Source organism: Lissotriton vulgaris, chromosome 3_1 (assembly GCF_964263255.1).
Source record: "Lissotriton vulgaris chromosome 3_1, aLisVul1.2, whole genome shotgun sequence".
In the NCBI taxonomy this organism is placed as follows: domain Eukaryota; kingdom Metazoa; phylum Chordata; class Amphibia; order Caudata; family Salamandridae; genus Lissotriton; species Lissotriton vulgaris.
In genome coordinates this window covers 868,480,396-868,502,785 of record NC_141689.1, presented here as the reverse complement: position 1 = coordinate 868,502,785, position 22,390 = coordinate 868,480,396, and the positions used below count along the sequence as shown (strand labels likewise).

The 22,390-nt window shown below is 42.9% G+C and overlaps 1 protein-coding gene across 1 annotated transcript in view; it reads left to right on the top strand.

The window, feature by feature from the left end:
• The window catches only part of AOPEP (aminopeptidase O (putative)), a 1,575,581-nt gene that overhangs the window by 1,513,356 nt on the left and 39,835 nt on the right, over positions 1–22,390 (top strand). Inside the window, exon 15 of the mRNA XM_086961188.1 lies at positions 6,748–6,834. Within this exon, the coding sequence (XP_086817314.1) occupies positions 6,748–6,834 (87 nt within the window). The remainder of the gene's footprint in view (positions 1–6,747; positions 6,835–22,390) is intronic.

Here is a 22,390-nt window from a genome sequence, read left to right as displayed (position 1 = left end):
GGACAAGGTCGAGGCCGTTTTTTAGGGAGGGGCCAGACACCACCACGAGGACGAGCACGGGGAGGACGCAGGGGTCAGTACAGGAACCAATACACCCCGGGGTTCCGACAAACCCGGAACAATTATTACGAGTGGTGAGAGAGATGGATACAATAGCAGATGAGGTTGAGAACCCCATGATGGAGGTGGTACCCATCTTTAATCTCTCTAGTCATGAACTTACAAGACAAGAATTAGATCTTTTGAGCCATGGTTTGTCATATGTGCCCACCAATAGAAATGACCACTTTACAACACAGATGGAAATACACAGGTTTTTCCGTACATTACGCTTGAAACATTTTTTCAGCAAATCTCTGACTATTAATGATTCCATGAATGTGACGGGTCTACGGTGTCCTTCAACGTTTTACCCCTCGAACAACCTTATGCCTAAAGAGTTACTAACGTTTGAAAACACAGTTCTGGTTGAGCTGGACCAACTCTTTAACAATAAGAGAAGGTTTGTAAAGTATAACTTCAGTAGGGAACAACATGAGACGCTACAGGCATTGTCTAAACGTGAGGATATCTATATTAAACCCGCTGATAAAGGGGGCAGTATAATAGTACAAGATAAGGCTGATTATGAGAGGGAGGCTTTACGCCAACTAAATAATGACCTACATTACACCAGACTGAGAGGAGACCCTACAGAAATGATAAGGAAAGAAATACTTGCTACTAGCAAAGAGGGCCTGGAAGGAATGTGGCTAAGCCAGAAAGAATTTGAATACCTAAACAAGAAGGAGTTTACCATTCCGGCATTCTACATACTCCCCAAGATACAGAAGAACTCTACACACCCTCCAGGAAGACCCATTGTGGCAGGGTGTGGGTCAATTTTGCAACCTTTGGCGGAGTATGTAGAACATTTTATAAAGCCCTTTGTGCCACTGACTAAATCTTACACTAAAGATAGTATCAGCGTGATTAATGCCCTGGAAGGCATGCCATTTGATCCGGACAAGAATATCCTAGTTACCATGGATATTGAGAGTTTATACTCTAATATCCCCCAGAATGAGGCTTTAAAAGTTCTTGAGAAAGTGTTAGAAACCCAGACACGTCCCATACAGGTACCGGTGGAATTTGTCATTAAATGTGCCAAAATAGCCCTAGAGCGTAATTATTTCTTATTCAAGGATGACTTCTTTGGCCAACGGAAAGGAGTGGCGATGGGGGCTATTTTTGCCCCGGACATAGCGAACCTATATGTGGCAGATTTTGAGGATAAAATTATCCACAATAATAATCCCTTTGCAACCTATATCAAACGGTATCTGAGGTATATTGACGATGTGTGTTTGATTTGGGAAGGCTCTGAGGATCACCTATTATCATTCCATGCTTGGCTCAATGAACAAAATAGCAACTTACAATTTACTATTGAGTATAGCAATGAACGGATACATTTTCTTGATTTACAATTAATCAATGACAACGGTAGTCTAGTGGTTAATCTGTACACAAAGCCCACATCTCGCAACACACTTTTAAAATACTCTAGTCATCACCCCAGGAATTTAAGGGATAATCTCCCCTTTGGCCAATTTTTAAGAATTAAACGAAATTGTACACGCAAAGAGGATTATTTCAGGGAGGCTAAAATCCTCCAATTGAAATTAAGTGCCAGAGAATATCCACACAGAATGGTGAAACGGGCCCTTAAGCGGGCTTGGTATTATGACCGTGGAGCATTATTGACTGAAAATAGAACTAAAGAGAAGGTTGATAACATAATAGCCTGTGTGACTACCTTTGGGACAGAGTCTAGCCAGATCAAAAGAATTATATCCAAGAACTGGCATCTAATACAGAAAGTTGAACCACAATTGAGTTTTCCCCGCTTTGCTTTTAAGAGAGTCAGGAATTTACGGGATCACTTGGTTAAAACATACAGGGAACCATGTGTGAACACTATCCAGAACCAATGGGGTTTGGCCCCCATTGTGGGACATTACCCGTGTGGACAATGTGCTGTCTGTGATACCACGTCCAGGATAAAATCCTGTACTCTAAATGGCAAACAAGTAATGCTGCAACATCATTCAAATTGTATGACAAAGAATGTCATTTACTGTATAGAATGCCCGTGTAGCCTGATGTATATTGGTAAGACCACACAGGAGATCAGGAAGAGAATATCACAACACCAATCGAGAATTAGGTGTAAGGTGTTAACGGCACCATTAGTAGAACATTACATTGAGAAGTCACATGGTCCCAAAGACATGAAGTGGTTTGTACTGGAAGTGGTAAAAGGTTCAAAAAGAAGGACCAATGTGGATCGTCTGTTGACATTAAAAGAGAACAAATGGATATGGATGAGTAGAACAGTGGAGTACGGACTGAATCAGTTTGTGGAATGGCACAATCTTGCAACTATCTGAGCTTCAGTTGTATAGCTCAAGTACGTGATATAACACATTTCAGTGTTTTGTACAAGAGTGTGCAATAGTGGTCCTGTTAGGTGAGGAACGCTTGCTTATTAGCTTGTGATCGGTATGTTTATGAAATATAGCTGAGAGAACTCCCTATATGTTTTTAATAATTGTTGTGTTAGTTTTGGTGTGGTGATGGAACACTACATACATGTAAAAACGTAGGATACAGTAGGTCATATTTGCCCCTTCCAAGATGGCCACTACAGTTTCAAGCATTTTTCGAACGTATGCGCATGCGTGCACTTCACGGAAAGAATGTCTTCCTGGTTTGCGAGATTAGGAACAGACGCGGAGTGAAAGTGACGAGGATGGGTCCCGTCCATGGCGGTGCATACGAGTAAGTACCAACGTTATCTTCTAGATGCCTTTCGGCTAACTGAAGATACTTAGAGTAAAGGAGACAGAAGTGTGATGGTAGCCCTCCTTACTTGTGTCTTTTAGGTAATACGTCTTGCACACGGAGTCGAATTTAGGACTCGCGTTTACACGCACGCTCTTAGATTTAATCAAGGTAAGCCGGAAGTCGAGGTGGATGCCGTATAAGTGGAATGGATGTGACATATGGCCTTATTGATTGGTTGTTTCATGTTCTTATTGCACCGGTTTTAGGGCGAAAGTTGGATTAATTTACAAGAGTGGTTAACCACAGTGGAACTTAAGTACTTCAGAGAGAATATTCTTGAGAGAATATACGTTTTCAGTGAGTATTAAGCCAGGTAGTGGTTTGTCACACCGGGTGAGGTGATGGTTTAATGTTAGCAGACGATTAATCATATTGGACATTGGAATGTGGATATAATGAGACTGATTGTATATATTGTATATATTTCTTTGTAGATGTTTTGTGCAACAGTAGTCCTGATGATGGTCTTGGTGTGATTTATACAGTAGAGACCGAAACGTCGACGCCCAGGCACCGTTTTGGGTTAAGAATCACCAACAACAGGATTGATAAAAAAAGAAAGTGATGGACTGAGCTGACTGTACTTTCAGTAGCATTCTATATGTATATATTGTTTGTACATATTATACCAACGGTGTAACACACTACGGGAAATTCACTGAATGTAGTAGTGTCTTTGTGTTGCCTTACTTGTGAAGTACCTAAATGAATACATTGGTTTCAGATATGATATAAAACTTCTGAATTGAAATACCACGTTTTCTGATGTTTCTTGGAGTCATGGTACATAGATATGACATGTTCAAAAGATTGAATAAGATAAAATAATACCTCAAGGCACAATTTTTCTATGTATATTAATTACCCAGTTCCTTGGGGAATATTGGGTTGCCCTCTTCTAGCAACTGTATTCAGGATATGGGCATAAAGCTCCGCCTACTTTCCAGCCATCTTTTCAATTGGCTCCTGTCCCTATCCTTTGTAAATGGTGGCTTCTCATTAGGATTAGTAGTCCCTCCTTAGGTACCACCTTGTCTCTTCTTGTAACCTCCCATGAGGACACCCACTGTTCTTCCAACTTACCACACCAGGCCATTGCCGCTCGTCCTACACTTATCCATGGGTGTCTTGCTGAGGTTCAGTGTCTGGTGATGTCCCGTTTAGCAAGTATGGTCCCAGTCCCCACCAGACTGCGATCTCCTTGGCTCCCCATGTCCTCCAGAATGCCCAATAAACTATACAAGAGGAGGTCCCAATGTACCTACAAGGACCTATGAGAGAGCACCAATATTGTTATGCTAGTATGATGTAATAACCGGGCAACCGCAGACCATGTGCGAAAAGTTGCCCCTACGCACCTCTGGACAAAGGAAACGAGTGGGTGCAGGGAGTTTGTTCTGGCCGTGACATTTCAGACCTTTCTGTTATTATTGTTGGTAAATGCTTAATGAAGTTAGTACTGAAACTTGCTAGGTGTTTAAGTTTAAAAAGTTGTGCCGCTTTTTTTTTTTTTTTTTTTTTAGAAACAAAATGTATTCCAGACACCTCTAACACTAGTGTAACTGTAGTTAAAAACCATACAACATGCATTCTAGTATCATACTGATTTATTTGTGAAGTTTCATGATTTTTTTACGGAAACGTATTGTAGTGAATATTTTTCAGAGGCGAAGATGAGTGCCAAGTATGCATGTTTTGTATGTGACGGATAGACATTTCGTGACTCAGTTTATGTTTATTCGACTTGCAAACAATATTATAAGTTCCCAACTATGAGTCTGACTCAATAACATCTAGAACTCACATCCCACATTAAACAATATTTTCAGTTACTGCCTACAGAGAAAATAGTTGCTTTTACCTAACCAGTCCAGGAAAATTAGGAAAACCATGAAAGAGCACACAAGTTCCCAGTTTGTCTCTTGACCTCAGAGTGACGTTCAGACAGAACTTTTTTGGTATCCATCGGTACTCTGCACTGTGGAACTAGAATCAGAACGGGAGTAGCAGCACTGCAGGTATCCGACTCCTGTTGGCTTTTGGCTAGAAATCGAGAACTCACTGAAGGTGATAGACAGTGCACCACACTTTAGACAAGACTGTACTTTCCTGTTTTGGTGATGGCAAAAACCACCAGCCTAAACGGATTATGTAGATGACACAGTACTACTCACCAAACCTAACAACATGGCTGTGTCTGGGTGTGCAATTTATCGTCTCATCCACCCATGACAGTATATGTAAATTGTCACGCAAAGCATGTTGGGGACTGTAGCACTCGAGCTAACATGCCACCTGTTTACTTTAAAAAAATCTGAGTCTGATCACAACATTCATCTATTTGATGGCAAAAAAGATCCCTCATTTAGTCCTAAAGTGCCGCTATTGCTCCTCGGTGGCCGAGTGCTATATAATATGTTATTACTTATATCATTGCTGGTGTGTACCTGGAACTCAACAACCTGGAGAAGGACTGTAAGGTGTGGGCCCGGGTTAGAAGGTCTTCAGATAGAGGTGAAACTAGTGCTCATCAGACTGGTGTTGTAAGGCACCGAGGGACACCAGTTGAATGTAGGAGCACTTTGAAACCAGTGTAATGTGTAAGGAATGGAAGTTGTTTTCCAGTGCACATAGCATCATATGTTTGCAGTATTAACCCACTACCTGGATCTTATGTAGCAGGCAGTCCAGAAAAAGGCCCTCAGCAGTGCTAAATTCTGCTATGGTTTGTGCAGTGATAATTCAGCAAGTTTTCTGTGGAATTGCCACACTGCACAATTTAAAGTTCTATATTGGGAGGAATTGGACCTGGTAATATCACTTGCATATCCCATCACATTTTCCAGCAGCTTAAAGGCATGTGGACTATGTGAGTGGAAAAAAACCAAGAAAAAGTCAGCAAACGACCTGGTAATTCCGGAACATGCATCTTATTTATGACCCATTCCAAGGCTAAGACGTCAAATGGCCAGACAAAAAGGGTGATAATAACACTCTATAATGGCAGCACAGGCCCATTATGCTGTCCCATTTTACTATTCATAACGAGGCCTCAAAAGAGTAGTATGGGATGATCTAAATATGTACATACTTTTTAAAGGAGGGGCGGTGTAGTGATGGATGACACTGAAATTAACATATCTAAAAAAATGTAAGCCCTATCATTTTTCAATGGACGACTGATGATAACAATCGGAGAGGAAGTCTAATTTAAATTAGTAGGTGTATATAGCGTAGCTTATCACCCGGTAATGTATCCAGGCATTTTCCATGGGCACAGGGAGATTAAGTGATTTGCCCAGAATCATAGGATGTTGAGCTGAAGCCAAGACTCGAACCCGGATTCCCTAGCAGCGGAGTCGACACCTCTGGCCTCTGCGCCACATCCTCTTCAAGTCCTAATATGATGGAGAAGTTTGAACACCATAGACTTGGTATTTGTTCATTCAAAGAAAGTGGAGTGGCTCACAGAATTGCCTGACAACTGGTGGACAAATAATGAATTGAATCCAAACATGCATAGAATTGATGTCGGACAATGAGCGGAGTGAGTGAATGCGAATAAAAACTGATTAAATAGGAGCTGCAGCTTTGCTGATAAAATGGGCAAAAGCCTAGGTCTCACTTGGAAGTGAGGTCATCACTATTGTGAAGTGTAATAACATGGAACTTAATAACCAACAGGTAACCTAAAATGGTTTACATGTTTGTCTTTCTGAGTCTCCTCCTGTACTTGCACTTTGACAAATATCATCACAATTGATTGGCCGTCAAAGGATATTACAGTGTTATAAGTCATACAGTAGTTGCTGAGGGTCACCTATATGCTGACAGTGATTGTTTTGTGATTTCCAAAAGGTCAGACATCGATGGTGTGAACTTGTCTTGAAACACAAATACACGTCTGCGTATGGAGATATAGAAACCTTCCTGCGGGATGACCAGGTAAGGAACTCGTACTTCTTTTATTTAAAATCTGTTAAACATTTTGTGTTTTTGAGTGTGGGTGGCAGAGGTAACATTTTATCTATCTCTAGTGTGTTCCGATGCTAAGGCACCTGTAAATAAAGTTAAAAAATATAGCTCCATTATCTCTTTTACATGGAGCTGCACCTGGGGCTATTTTCCTCAGGCCCCAATTTCTTCAGAGCTCAACACTGCCCTGCAGTGATAGATTCTCGCTAAGGCAGGTCACCCTAACGCTCACGCCACTAGATGTTGCCATAAAACCAAAGTCGGGCCCTGCATCACTTTTGAGACCTGAGCCCTACTATAGCTTCAGATGGTATGGAATGGGACTAAAACTACAGTTTAATGTCCCAGTCATTCAACACTACTCACTCGACCATTCATTTGCGTCTTTATGAGTCCATGGGTTGAACATAATGTACATAATCGCATGTAAAGGGGCGCAGTTCATTTAGGCAAAAAAAGTTCAAAAGGTAGGCAGCAGGCCAGTTATACGAGTGTCCGTCTACATATGGGATTCTCCAATTGTGGAGTTAGACTCGTTATATGAGAGAAGGTACTAAAAGAATGACCTCTTTTGTCTACCAAAAGCCCTTCTAGTGAGCCGCACGGTTTTGAGAAAGTGATTGCACTGCTCAAAAGTCCTGTGAAAAGGCGAGTTTGCGCTCTTTGTGTATTAGTGCTTTGGGTTTTTGGGGGCCCCTTGTTAACTAGCTACCACCAACGCTGCATTTTGCACACTTCTCTTGGTTGAACTATTTTTGGTCTGCCTTTCATGATGCTTTATGTGTTTTAAAACTCAGAACAAAAAAGGCACTGTATTCCACCTCTCCCCAATTTATTTTTTTTACCTTTCCTCTTTGTCCTTCACCCATTTCTGCTGCCTCCCCTTTCTTTATAGTAGCCCTAATTTTCAAGAAGGTTTGTAGCACTTATAAATACATGTACTGAATTTTAGCTCCATCTCTCAGCTTGCCATTCGTGTTTGTCCTTTAATGTCCTCCTGCCATGCACTCAGTGTCACCATAATGCAGCCTGTAGGGCAGTGCGACCTAGTCTCTCTTGACTGGATTCTGATATGGAAAAACCAAAGGTGATGATGGACGGAACGTTGACAATACAAAGACTCACCTCCAGTCAACTGATCTGGGTTTAATCCATCACCGTTCTTTAGCTCACTCTGTCACCCCAGTTTAGACATGGCCATATGCAAATCAGTCTGACCCATATGGCCATGTCTGAATTGGGCTGGCGGAGTGAGCTAAAGAACGGTGATGGATTAAACCCAGATCAGTTGACTGGGGGTGAGTGTTTGTATTGTCAACACTCCGTCCATCATCCCCTTTGGTTTTTCCTGGATTCTGATATGCCATCAGACTGAAAGAAGCACTGGTTCTGAGGGAGAAAGGGAAAGATACAGTGGAGCTTCAATGGAGGAACCCTGGATTGCCTTTTATGCAGAACCTTGAAGGAGTGCAGGACAAGATCATGTATTTAGAAGGTGTATTTTAGGCTCAAGGCTTCCAGGCACTGGAACACATTACGTTAATCTATGACACACACAAAACATAGAAAACTGGCAGGATACCATGGAGTCTGAGCAAGCAGGATGAAGCTCAAGGGTTCAGTGACGCAGTAGAGAGACATAACAACTAAAGGTAAACAAGCAAGAAAAGGAAAAACCGTGCAATAGAAAAGATGATGTCAATCGGAAAATAACGAAAAAAGATAGATAAGACTGAAAATGACTTCACTCAGAACCATGCAATTGATGCTTTGCAGATTAGCAGCTACAAAATAGAATTCAAAGGGCTCTATTTTGTCTCCGAGAGTCAACAAAAGTTAAAATGCAGCAATGTGGTAAGAGCCACCAGAAGAGAGCCTTTTCTTCCGGGTGCTGGTGTGGCATGTTGTCTTAAGTGACTTTTCTGTTTCCTTGCCTGTAGTCATACGATAAAGGAAGCACACACTCTTAAGGTTCTATTTCACCTCGAAGATAAACGCAAACATTCTTTGTGCAGTGAACTTTGAGTTAGGATCTTTTTTATGCATTAAATTAACTCAATTGCAGTTTATTCCAAATCAGAAAATGAACTTGAGAGTTCCCTTTCCAGTTCGGAGGCTTCTTTCTTAAGAGCATAGCCTAGCTCTCCATCGTTCCCTCTGCTGAAGACCTTCGGCCCCTGGTCCCTTCATACAACCTGTGTCGTCCTGGTCTGTCTCAGTGAAAACAGTCGACGAAGCGGAGAGGAAGCTCAGTTATCGGCTCCGGGCCTGGCAGTGGGGATTTACTACATCTGGAGGACACACTTTATATACACAAGGATGACAGAAAAACAGAAAAGGATGAATAATGGAAGGAAAGAAACATTGTCAATGAAAGACATTCTCCTCACCGTAGCACTATACAGTAAGCCTCATGACAGACCCTGCCATTTACAAAATACCACTACACACATATTTCTTTTTAATTGGACCAAAGTATAATTGCAGATGTTTTTTCGCTTAATTTTATTCAGTTTTTCTTACCAGCAGTCCGATGCGATTATTTTCACATCCAACCCTCCAGAGTGTTTGTGATATTTGGTGGTATTTTCCAGTCATTGTGTCTTTTAGACTCTATGCTTTCAAATAGTGTATGATTTAAACCGAGAGTTAATGTTGTTATTCGTGACAGTGCATTTCCAAGATGTATGAACAAACTATTATTACTTTGCCTCTATTCATTGCATGGAGTGGCTAATGTTTACGAATATCCCAATGGTGAATTAGAAATCTGCACGTTTAATTCTGCATATAAACACACACACATGCAAAACAAAACTGCCATACTCTTAATCTCCACGTGGGTAAACATAGGAGTAGATCTGGTCCATGTCTGAACCACTTTCAGAGGGCCATGGAGCATGCAGAGGTTACAGGGCCCAACAGTGGTGGTGGGGGCCTTGTTCTCCCGATGCCCAACGTACTATGGATCCTGAGCAACTGGGCCAAATACCACTTCTGCACTTGACTCTCAATGGTAGCTGCGGTCGAGCAAATAAGGCTCCATTGGGATGGAGGGTGAGGCAGGGGGAGGGGGTGAGATGTAGATACAGGTCAGTGAACGCGACTCATAACTCAAAGAGCAAACCATTCGAACAATAAATCAATGTAGAGTCAAATACTTGTTTTTTTAAAGAAAAAGTAGTATTTTATTTCTAACTCTGCACATGCAAAGGAATAAGACCTTCAGAAGCAACAACACAATCCCCATGAGGTCAGAGCTCTAGTAGTTGTCAGGCAAATCCCTGCTCCACCCTAATTCATGTAACATGTTTGGGGTTATTCAAAATTCCTTTGAGGTTGTATCCAGGGAATGCTGACTATTAGGCCTTACTCAAAAGAACCCCTTTATTTCTTCAGCTTTTCGTGTCACCGTTAGCAGCGAGTCCTGAGGGGCACAACCAGTTCATTTATCGTCTTACCTGCTTTGCAGTGGGTGCCCTCAGCATAAGCACCCAAGAGTTCTGCTCTGCTAAATCAAATCGGGCTGCCCACGTCGCAGCACCTGGCAGCGCAGGCTCTCGCTCCTGAGCAGTGCTGCAGGGATGGGGGGAATATTCCTTTCTTCAGCTCCCGTCTGGAGCTAGTGTGGTTGAGACGTCGTTCACAGCATCCTAAGCAACCCACCAACCCGTCCAACTCACCAAACATAGCCTTAGTCTCTCCTTGGGTGGCAGTTCGAATCCTTTGGCAACATTTTTATCGGCAACCCCTACCGGCATAATGGGTTGCCTCAGTATGGGATAGTATGGATGTAGGCTCCTACAGCACAAGTGTCGCTGCCTAGACGATTGTAAGTCTCAGCACTTCTCAAAGTAGCAACTTTACCCGTGGTCTCCACTGGCATACGGGGTCACCACAGCATACTGGTACAGGTTTATCAAGATCCTACACGATTCTCAATTCATGGCTCAGTCCACAACAGCCCTCTCCTGCCATACAGGGGTCGCAGAGTCGACTCTGCACATGGGCAAATACCAGATTGGTGCACAGCCAAGTCCTCACACCTCTCACAGGAAGTCCTCACAGTAGGGTTCGCCACTGGACCTCATTTCCTACAATACTCTCTTCTTCCATCTCAGGGCATACTGGTCTTGGCAAACAGGCAGGCGCTGGTGCTCCAGGCTCTGTGGCACGTGGTCTTGGTTTCCCCGGTTGATGACCCCTCACCCAGTAGTGAGACTAGCAGGTTTCTTCCCCAGTCCCCGGTCATAGGCAGAAGTCTTGGAGAGCTTCCCCTTCTCACACAGTTAGTCTGGCAGTTTGGTGGATGACAAAGTTTGGGATATCAACCTCCTCTTCTTATAGTCCATTTCCAAACACCAAAATATAATTTGGAGTCTGAGTGTTTGAAGTTTTGTGTTGGGGATACTGCTTCTTTTGAAGTGGACTCTTCTTTTTCTCGTTTCCTCATGAAAGACTGTGTCATGAAAGCAGGCAAGACTCTGAAGTAGATTGTCCCACAACATAATTCATGGGTGTGACCAAAGGTCACACCTGAATATTAGCCACTGTGATAGTGCATCAGAAGGTTAATCCCAGACTCCCAATCCAACTCTTTATGATTCCCTGATCCGCGGAATCTCTTTTTAGGTCGAGCCTGGGCAGCGCATGCACTGCTCTGCGACGCATGCTGTATTTTAGTATAGACTTGAAGCCCCGCCCACTCTCCGCCCATATTCGTCATTGGCTTGTGTAATTGTCCTTTGTAAATGATGGCTTCTGGTTCGTTTGTGGGCTTGTTAGTCCCTCCTCAGTACCGCCTTGTCTTCATTTGTAACCTCTCATGAGGACTGGCCCTTTTACTCTTGCTGTTACACGGTATGTCTTATTTAATTTGTAAGCACTATTTTCTTTAATGAGTGTCTCCTTCTGCAGGCACGAGAGGCTTTCCTGCAACATTCAGCGCACCTTGTACGCTTTCACTTTCCAAGCAGCCCGGGACAATGGCGGCCGCTTCTTTGTAATTAACTAGGTCTCACATTTACAAGAGTTTGAGCTATTGGCATTGTAAATGACAATGCCTTTTATTTATGTGTTAATTATCAAAACAGATAAATAAAAGGCATTGTCATTTACAATGCAGATAGCTTAAACTCTCGCAAATGTGAGACCTATTGCATTGCAAATACTTGTCCTGAGATGTGCCCAGGCCCCTTCCTTGTGATCTATCACTGAATCAAAGAGCAATCTTTTGAATTGTAAAGAGTCTCTTCCTTTTCACCTCCAGTGTGTGTCCTACCAAGCCCATAGGAATGCAGCAATACACAAATCTGTCTGGGGGAATTCCCCTCCTCCTCATGTCTTCATGAAACCTAGGGTCCTATATGTGATGTACAATTGCAGGCACACTTACTCGGTTTACATTTACAGCACACTTACTGTCCAACGCTCTTTCCTCCATGCATTGTGACATTAAAAGTATACATGCATTCAGCACATACACTCAGTGTGCATGCACTGTGCAGTACTGAAGCTTTTCTGTATTTCACCTGGGTGTTCTGTTTACAAAGCCTTTCACACTGCCAGCACACACAGTCCCCGTGTGTGCTGCACAACAGTTCACCCATCATGTATTGTACCTCATGCAAACACACATACTATCAGTACATGCTTTTATTGTGCACACACTGTGCAGCACTACATCTCTAATGTAATGTATTCCAGGCATACATACACCCAGTCCATGCATTAACCACACATGCACTGCAGTGCAGCTCTATTCCTGTACCGTACCCTGCCCAGGCACACATCTCCAGCGCAGGCACGACTCCTGGGCTATGAAGCACTCCACGTCTACCTGATCTAGGCCAAGGGGTTAGTTAAACACACAGCAGTAGAACTTTTAAAAAGGTGAGTGAGCCTGTAGGCCTCACTCCAGTGACAGAGTTGAAAGGTCCTGTTCACTATTACTGATCACTACACTGTATGGTACCACCACCACCGCCGCGCTCCTGCTGCTTAACTCCTGGTAAAGGCAGTAGCCTCCCACAACTATGAGGGTAGCGCTTTGGGCGTCCTAACTCGGTCCAGCTAGATCATTTTGAGCTACTGAAGGCTAAGCAACTTGCGCATTGTTACCAGATGTCCCCACGTCCAGATTAGTTGAATATAAACCTAATGTCTAAAGAGCCAGATGCTATGATTTGCACAAAGTACTTTTACTAGGGGCACTATGACAGGGCTGCCATGTGTGTCAGTGAGAGCGTGGTCTTTGAGGATGTATGAGAATGTGTGCGTATGAGTGGGATATTTGTGTACGCATGACTGAGAGACTGTCTAGTATGTAAGTGTGGCACAGGACATACCATTCGCCATATGTGGCCCTGATACTTTTATAACACAAATGGGAGAAATTTAAAGCGCAGAAAAATGTTATACATAAATGTTCAGAATATGGAACATTTTTCTGCACTTTAAATTTTTTCAACTTAAAATAATGGCTATGGGCCAGATGTAGGAAGGCTATTACCGGTCGGTAATGGCCGAAATTAATGAATTTCGTCCGTTACCGACCGGTAATAGGCTTTTGTGATGTAGGGGGCCAATTTACAGATTCGGTAAATACCGAATTGGTATTTACCGAATCTGTAAATGACATGTAAGAAGCACTTTGAAGAGTGCTTCTGTGCTTTAAGGATTCGTTATTTACCACCAACTATAATTCGGTGGTAAATAACGAATACCTCTGTAAATAAAAATCTGTGCATTTATACCAGTGCCATGTGGCAGACATACATGCCCTTAGGGCATGTATGTGTGCCACATGTGCACACAAGCACTATTCAGGGGTGCAACAGGGTGTCAATGTGACACCCTGCCACCCTTGACTCTTTCCCTATTTTACCGAATCGGTATTTACCGATTCAGTAATTGACATTCATTCCTATGGGCCTTCAGGCCCATAGGAATGAATGGCAATTACCGAATCGGCAAATACTGATTCGGTAAATACCGAATCTTAACGATTCTGTAATTTTTACCGATTTTTTTTTTTTAGCTACATAGCATTTACCGATTCGAAAATACCGAATCGGTAAAATTCGGTATTTTCGAATCGGTAAATTTCAATTACCCACATCTAGCCTTATATTTTTCATTTATAAATATGGCACTGCATAAAGAAAATTAAACTGAAGAGTTAACCCTGTTTATGTGGATTCCATAAAACTTATCATTTACATTTTATACCATTTCCAAGTGTCACATTTACAAACACCAAGCATCTTGCTCCCAGTGGCCTGTGTACATGGTGCCATATTTATAACAGAAAAATAAATGTGTTTAAATGGTAGGAATTTTAAGAGGTATTTGGCTTAATTGAAAGTGGAGAAATACATTAATACTTACCACTTCGTACAAAAAAGTGTTCTTCACTTATTCCCCCATTTGAAAAAGAAGAATATTTTTAAGGTAGAAATATGGCACAGTATCTGCTGGACATTGAGAGCAAAAAGCCTTTGAAATTGGAGAAATATAAAGTTAATCATTAAAGTAACTTTTCAATGTATTTTCTCCCTTTCAAAAGCATTCAGAAATAACAGTTTTTTTCACACTCTAATATTGAGTCAACATTTAAGAGTTAAACACTTCAGTGCTTCAGTTCTTCACCTCTGTGACCCAGCCTGGCCCATAAATGTGACTGAGCACTGCTCCTGATTGGGCTCTGCTATCTGCAACCTAATGATAATAATGTAAAGTAAACACAGCCTTTGCATAATGTTAAAAGAGACATGTGATTCTGTGCTTACTTAAACATTAACTAGGCTCTAAGCAACCTTGAAGGTGTCTTGGAGCTACTGGTTGCTCGTGATCGACTGATTGAAAGCGCCTGGTCTGAGTTCTGTCCAATCATGAAAGAGGGAGGAAAAGATAAAATCTCTCTCATTGAATCAGGTTCTCCTCTTGACCCTTGCCCTACCAGGGGTTTCAAAGAGATGGTATATTCTCTCTCTCCCTGGATTACCATGATATGTAATAACTCATTAAAAATGGGATTGTTCCGGCCTTTTGTAAAACGGCTCTAGCTACGCCATTTTTGAAAAAGGAAGCACTGGATCCTAACGTTCCTTCAAACTATCGTCCTATCTCTCTTCTCACCACTCTTCACCAACATATTGAAAAGGTGGGTCAATGAGCAGCTAGCTTCATATTGTGAGGACAATGTAGTGTACAAAAAGAACCAGTCTGGTTGTCTATTTTGCTTTAGCATAGAAACTGTGCTTATGGCTGTTACTAACGATATATGGATGATTTTGGATGCCGGTAACTTTGCTTCACTCATTCTTCTTGACCTGTCAGCCGCATTCGACTTCGTCTTGCATGTTATTTTACTAAAGAGGCTCTTCTCTGTTCGTCTGAGGGATAAGCCACCAGCATAGTTTGCATCTTTCCTGAAAAGTAGAACCCAGGCATTGCAGATGGCATCTTTTTGTTCAGGTTTAAAATATATCACCTGTAATAACCCACAAAGGTCTGCATATAGTACTACAATTCTTAATATGTATATGACCCATCTGGCAGACCTTCTTGCTCCTTTTAGATTAAAATGTTATGGGTACGCCGATGATACCTAGGTAATCAGCCATTTGGAGTGTGATCTCATAACCTCAGGAGCAATTAAGGGCTGTATGATTACGGTGGCCAGCTGGATGAATGTCAACTCTCTCTGCCATAATTCTGATAAGACAGAAGTCCTGATTTTTAGGAATCCTTCCATCTGGTCCCATATGTGATGGCCTCATTCTTTGGGCAAAGGCCTGTTACCCACCACCTCGGCTTAGAATCTAGGAGTGTTATCTTATGGCAGACTCTTTTGAGTTGCGCATCAATAAGTTGATGTCTATATGTGTCTTAATTCTGAGACAACTCAGGAAAATTATTCAGTTTATTCCTCAGGATTCTAGGCAGATGCTGGTGCAAACCTTGGTGTTAAGTAGACTGGATTACTGCAAAACCGTTTTGTTTGGATTCCCTGAATAGCTCATTTGGAGGTTACAACTCATACAAAATACTGCAGACAGGCTGATCCTTGGGAAGAGAAAATTTGATAGTATTACACCTCTTTCTCTGAAAGCTTCACTGACTACCTTTTAGGATGAGATGCCAGTTTGAAGCTCTTTTTATGGCCCATAAAGTTCTTTATCCAGCAACTCGAGGCTTATAAATCTCTGACATATTTGAAAGATATTTAAATAGGGTATGGTTTTTCTTTGTGGTTACTGCTCAAGCCTGAAATATTTTGCCTTTAGATCTTCACCTTGAACCCAATCTACTGAAATTTCATAAAGAACTAAAAACCTCTCTTTTTATTTAATGTAGGTTTCTTTATCCTTCTTGGTGGCATGCAGTAAGCATGTTACGCTGAGCGCCAATACACCCACTGGGAAATTGCACACTCAAGAAACAAAAAAATAAAATAAAGTGTCGGGGGTAGACCACGAGAATAGAAGCTTATACAACCAGGCATAGTAAATGTATTTTAAAGTTGACTCCCCAGTGACAGAAGAAAAGCTCAATGAAAAAACAAATACTGTATATGTAATGAGTCTTGGTGATCTATCCAGGTGCAGCACCATTTCTCGGTGTGGGTGGCAGTAGGAACCGAAGAGAGAAGAGATCAGTTAAAGATTCTGTAAAGGAGTGCACCTGGGTTACTGTACAAATGGGGGTTTGCGGGTGGGTGTGGCTCAAGGAACGTTGATGATAAAATTGACAAGGTTTCTAGCCCTCGGAACATTGCCTTAACCTCTCCCTTCACTTGCATGCCTGGGAGGCACAGTAAAATATGCAATCCTGTCTACTGTATCAGTCACCCAGCGCATTTCAATAGCAGTTTGGTGCATACTGTGCATCATAAATAATTACCAGGTGCTGTAGATTAAAAAAAAAACTATACTCTAGAATATTTGATGCCAAAATAAAGGAGACCGTGGTGGTAAAACAGTCCGCATTACAGCCACGTCTCTCGTCTCCTGTCTCTCCAGTAGAGGATCTGGTTTTCCAGGTAAAATTGCTTGCGCTCTGAACATGTTGCGAGTACATTTTCTTTATTCAGTTTGGCAAGCCATAACACCCCTATTGTTCTGTTTTTAAATTGAGTAGGTTATTTCAACTTGGGTGACGCTGCACAATTTAGAGCTGTGCCTGCAAGCTTTTATAATAGTTAGTAAGTTGCTACAGTGCTTTGCACAAAATCTTAGTTAATACCCTCTTCACTTTCTTTTGTAACAATCATCAAGCAAACACAAAATGTGCTTTGATATTATGTATTTTAGGGTGTGAGCAGTTTAAGGGGTTTAGCCTAAGACAGCCTTGTAGAACTCTGTCACATTTTCCAACTCAACTTGTTTTCTCCACTAAAGACTCAATGATGATAACCATGATTACTTTTACTGGTCTGCATTGGATGGAAATTGAGTCATCAGTTCGGGAATGGTACAATTCCAGTCCTCTGAAGATATTAACCATTTGAATGATGCCTTGAATATTTCCGTAAAAACTATGAACACTTGTTGTTTAAGAGCATGTCAAGACCGTGGTGATAATGCATCGCTATTTTGTTTTTTACCAATGCCCCCCTTTGTGTACAGAAATCCCTTACACTTATGTCATGTGAGTGTGAGTAAACTCCAAACTTGAGGAATCTGTGCAGTCTCTATGGCAGGAGATTTGTATCACTTGCCAGCTAACAAAATGAACATTATTCAGGTTCATGGCTGCTTTTTAGGTCTCGCCTGTCGATGCGCATGCGCATCGAGCTTGCGAGACTATGGGGGCTTATCCACTCTTTATCCAACTTGCAAGGAATCGTGGCGATTCCTTGCAGTGCACGAGACATTTAAGCTCAATGCGCATGCGCAAACAGCTTCAAAGCGCGTGCACAAGCCCTTATCCGCCTGCATTGCCTTCTCTCTCTCTGACAGCCTCCCCCAGCTCCGCCTCCTCACTTTTTGATTGCAGGGCTGTTAGGCCGTGCCTCCCCTACTCTACTCCCCCCTCCTTCTCCACTCCCCCTCACGACGCACCTCCGGATCCGCCCCCTCCCCATTTTGTCTACCACCGTGAAACTGTTTGGCACACGAAAGTCTTACCATTACCACGACCTATTTCCTTTCAGAAAACATTTTCCTCTTCAACTCTAACTTCGCCAAATTTATTTTACGGGACAATGAAACATACTTATTTGTTACCAAACATTTGTACAGCCTTCCACATGTCTTCCACAACCCACTAACGCCCGAACCACCCCCCTCTGTTCCCGTACACAGCCATGCTCGCATTTCAACTCCCCCTCTCCAGACGTACCTCCGGATCCGCCCCCTCCCCATTTTGTCTACCACCATCCAGGCTCTCCGAACACAAAAAAAGACTTTAAACTGAAATGGTCGACAAAAATAAATCATGACAGACGCATTACAAGCTACATCGTAGCATTGCACCTAAAAAAGTTAAGCTTACAACCCACAAACGCCCGAACCTCCCCCCTCTGTTCCCGTACACAGCCATGCTCGCATTTCAACTCCCCCTCTCCAGACGCCAGGACCTCCCCTCTGTGTTCCTGCACCCATCCAGGCTCTCCGAACACAAAAAAAGACTTTAAACTGAAATGGTCGACAAAAAAAAATCATGACAGACGCATTACAAGCTACATCGTAGCATTGCACCTAAAAAAGTTAAACTTACAACCCACAAACGCACGAACCTCCCCCCTCTGTTCCCGTACACAGCCAGGCTCGCAAATCAACTCCCCCTCTCCAGACGCCAGGACCTCCCCTCTCTGTCCCTGCACCCATCTATGCTCTCCGAATACAAACAGACTTTCAACTGAAATCGTCTACACCACGAGATAATGACATACGCATTAAAAGTTACATCGGCTTGTACATTCCCTAATCTGCAGGCCTACAACTGAAATCGTCTACACCACGAAATAAAGCGTGCTACGTTAAAAATACCGATTGTATCTCTAGCATTGCACCTAAAAAAAAAACCATTCTTTAGTCCCATTTACATGAACACAAAGTCAGGCCACAGACTCCAAGGCTTTCGTCACGAAAACTACAGGATGCTAGACTACTTTAAGCGCTGTCGCCAAGATTGTAATCACTTGTGAAGTTCCTTTGGGGATGTGCTAATTTAGAACAGCAGGATGCGAGCCGGGTGTTAGCTCGATAACAACAGCAAACGCCCCCCCCCCCCCCCAAAAAACCGACTGAAAGGAAATACTTACACTAGAAACGTGATACTTTTTTGCAAAACGTAAGCAATGTCACTGTACGCAAATATTAACACTAGAAACGTGTATTTATTTTATCAATACTTATTTACTTTACCTTACCATGATTATTATATGACAACTTTCCTCTACAGCGTGGTATGTAAAATCGTATTATTCTACGTGTACGCTTTTACAGACTAAAGATTTTCTATGTTGCCTTAGCGAAACATTTCCGATTTTGCCTTCTTTTGGATAATCACCATATTTCTTATACACACACATTAAGGGAGCCATCCGCAGCAGCCTCACTCTCACTCACCCTCAACCTCTTTTTTTCTATTTAGTTAAGGGTAACTTGCAGCCAACCTCTCTTGCTATTTTGTTAAGGGTCACTTGCAGCACACATTTCAAGACGAATTACAGTAAGGCAGAAAATGGCGTCTGGAAACGTTATGTTTTTTGACATCAAAACTCCTATACTTTAAATACAATCTACCACTGTATTTTAACATTTCGCCACACCTACTCACCATCAACCTCTCTTTCTATTTTCTTAAGGGTAACTTGCAGCCAACCTGTATTCCTAGTTTGTTGACTATGGCGCTTTTACAGACTAAAGATTTTCTATGTTGCCTCACAGAAACATTTCCGATTTTGCCTTCTTTTGGATAATCACCACTGTATTTTAACGGTCCCACACACACATTAATGTAGGCATGCTATAACAAAAAACAACACAACTTTGATGGCAAATACATCAGCTCAAAACATTTCCCCACACCTGTCTCTAGATTTATTTATTGCCATACAAAAATATGTACCATCTTCTAAATCCCCCACTCTATTTTAACGTTCCCACACACACATCAACCACTCACCCTCAATCACTCACCCTCAACCACTCACCCTCAACCACTCACCCTCAACCACTCACCCTCAACCACTCACCCTCAACCACTCACCCTCAACCACTCACCCTCAACCACTCACCCTCAACCACTCACCCTCAACCAATCACCCTCAACCACTCACCCTCAACCACTCACCCTCAACCACTCACCCTCAACCACTCAACCTCAACCACTCACCCTCAACCACTCACCCTCAACCACTCAACCTCAACCACTCAACCTCAACCACTCAACCTCAACCACTCACCCTCAACCACTCAACCTCAACCACTCACCCTCAACCACTCACCCTCAACCACTCACCCTCAACACCTCACCATCACTACCACTCAACCCCTCACCCTCACTAACTCTCAATTACTCAATCACCCTTACCCTCACTCGCATTCAATATCTCACCCACACTAACACTGAACGCCTCACTCACACTCACTTTTACCCTCACTCACACTTAACACTTCAACCTCACCCTCACTCACATTCACCCTCTCCCTCAACTCCTCATGCCATTTGATAAGCGTAACTTGGATCAGACAGTTACAGTCTAATTACAGTAAGGTTGAAAATGGCGTCTGTAAACGTTATGGTTATTTATCAAAACTCCTATAGTCTACATACCATGCCGTACACACACACCGACAACAATCCCACCATTTATAATTACACACAGCCACATTCAAGGGCGGCATCCTCACCAATGGTCACAATTTTTATAGTGAAAAAAAAACACAACTTCGATGGAAAATACATCAGCTCCTAACATTTCTCCACACCTCTCTCAACATTTAGGTATTGCCAAACAAAATTATCTCACATCTTTCTAAATTGCCCACTCTATTTTAACGTTCCCACACACACATCAACCACTCACCCTCAATCACTCACCCTCAACCACTCACCCTCAACCACTCACCCTCAACCACTCACCCTCAACCACTCACCCTCAACCACTCACCCTCAACCACTCACCCTCAATCACCCTCAACCACTCACCCTCAATCACCCTCAACCACTCACCCTCAACCACTCACCCTCAACCACTCACCCTCAACCACTCACCCTCAACCATTCACCCTCAACCACTCACCCTCAACCACTCACCCTCAACCACTCACCCTCACCCACTCACCCTCACCCACTCACCCTCACCCACTCACCCACTCACCCTCACCCACTCACCCTCACCCACTCACCCTCAACCACTCACCCTCAACCACTCACCCTCAACCACTCACCCTCAACCACTCACCCTCAACCACTCACCCTCAACCACTCACCCTCAACCACTCACCCTCAACCACTCACCCTCAACCACTCACCCTCAACCACTCACCCTCAACCACTCACCCTCAACCACTCACCCTCAACCACTCACCCTCAACCACTCACCCTCAACCAATCACCCTCACCCTCAACCCTCACCTACCCTCACCCTCACCCTCAACACTCACCTACCCTCACCCACCCTCAACCCCTCACCCTCACTCAACACCTCTGCCTCGCCCTCACTCGCCCTCACCCTCAACCCCTCATGCTATTTTTAAGGGTAACTTGGCGCTGACAGTTCAAGTCGAATGACAGTAAGGTAGAAAAATTCTACAGTCACTCACCCTCCACGCCTCACCCAACATCTCACCTTCACTCACCATCAACATCTCACCCTCAAAACATCAGCCTCAATTCCTCACCTCAACCCCTCACCCTCAACCATTCACCCTCACTCACCCTCCCTCACCCTCAACCCCTCACCCACACTCTCAACACTTCACCCTACACACCTCACCCTCAGTAACTCTCAATCCCTCAATCACCCTTCCCCTCACTCACCCTCAATACCTCACCCTCACTAACACTCAACCCCTCACTCACCCTCACTCTTACTTTCACTTACACTCAAGACCTCAGCCTCACCCTCACTCATCCTCACCCTCAACCCCTCATGCCATTTTTAAGTGTAACTTTGAGTAGACAGTTCAAGTCGATTTACATTAAAGGAGAAAATGGTGTCTGGAAACGTTAACAAAACTCCTATAGTTTACATACCATGCCGTACACACACACCAACATAATTCCTAGCATTTAAAATTACCCACAGACACATTCAAGGGCCGCATCCTCAGCAATGCTCACGATTTTTATACTACAAATAACAACACAACTTTGATGGCAAATAAATCAGCTCAGAACATTTCGCCACACCTATCGCTACATTTATCTATTGGCAAACAAAATCATCGACCATCTTTCTCAGTCTCCCACTGTATTTCTATGGTGACACTCACACATTAATGGAGGCATCTGCAGCAATGTCCTGTCTTTTCATACTAAACATAGACGCCACAACTTTGAGCCTGTA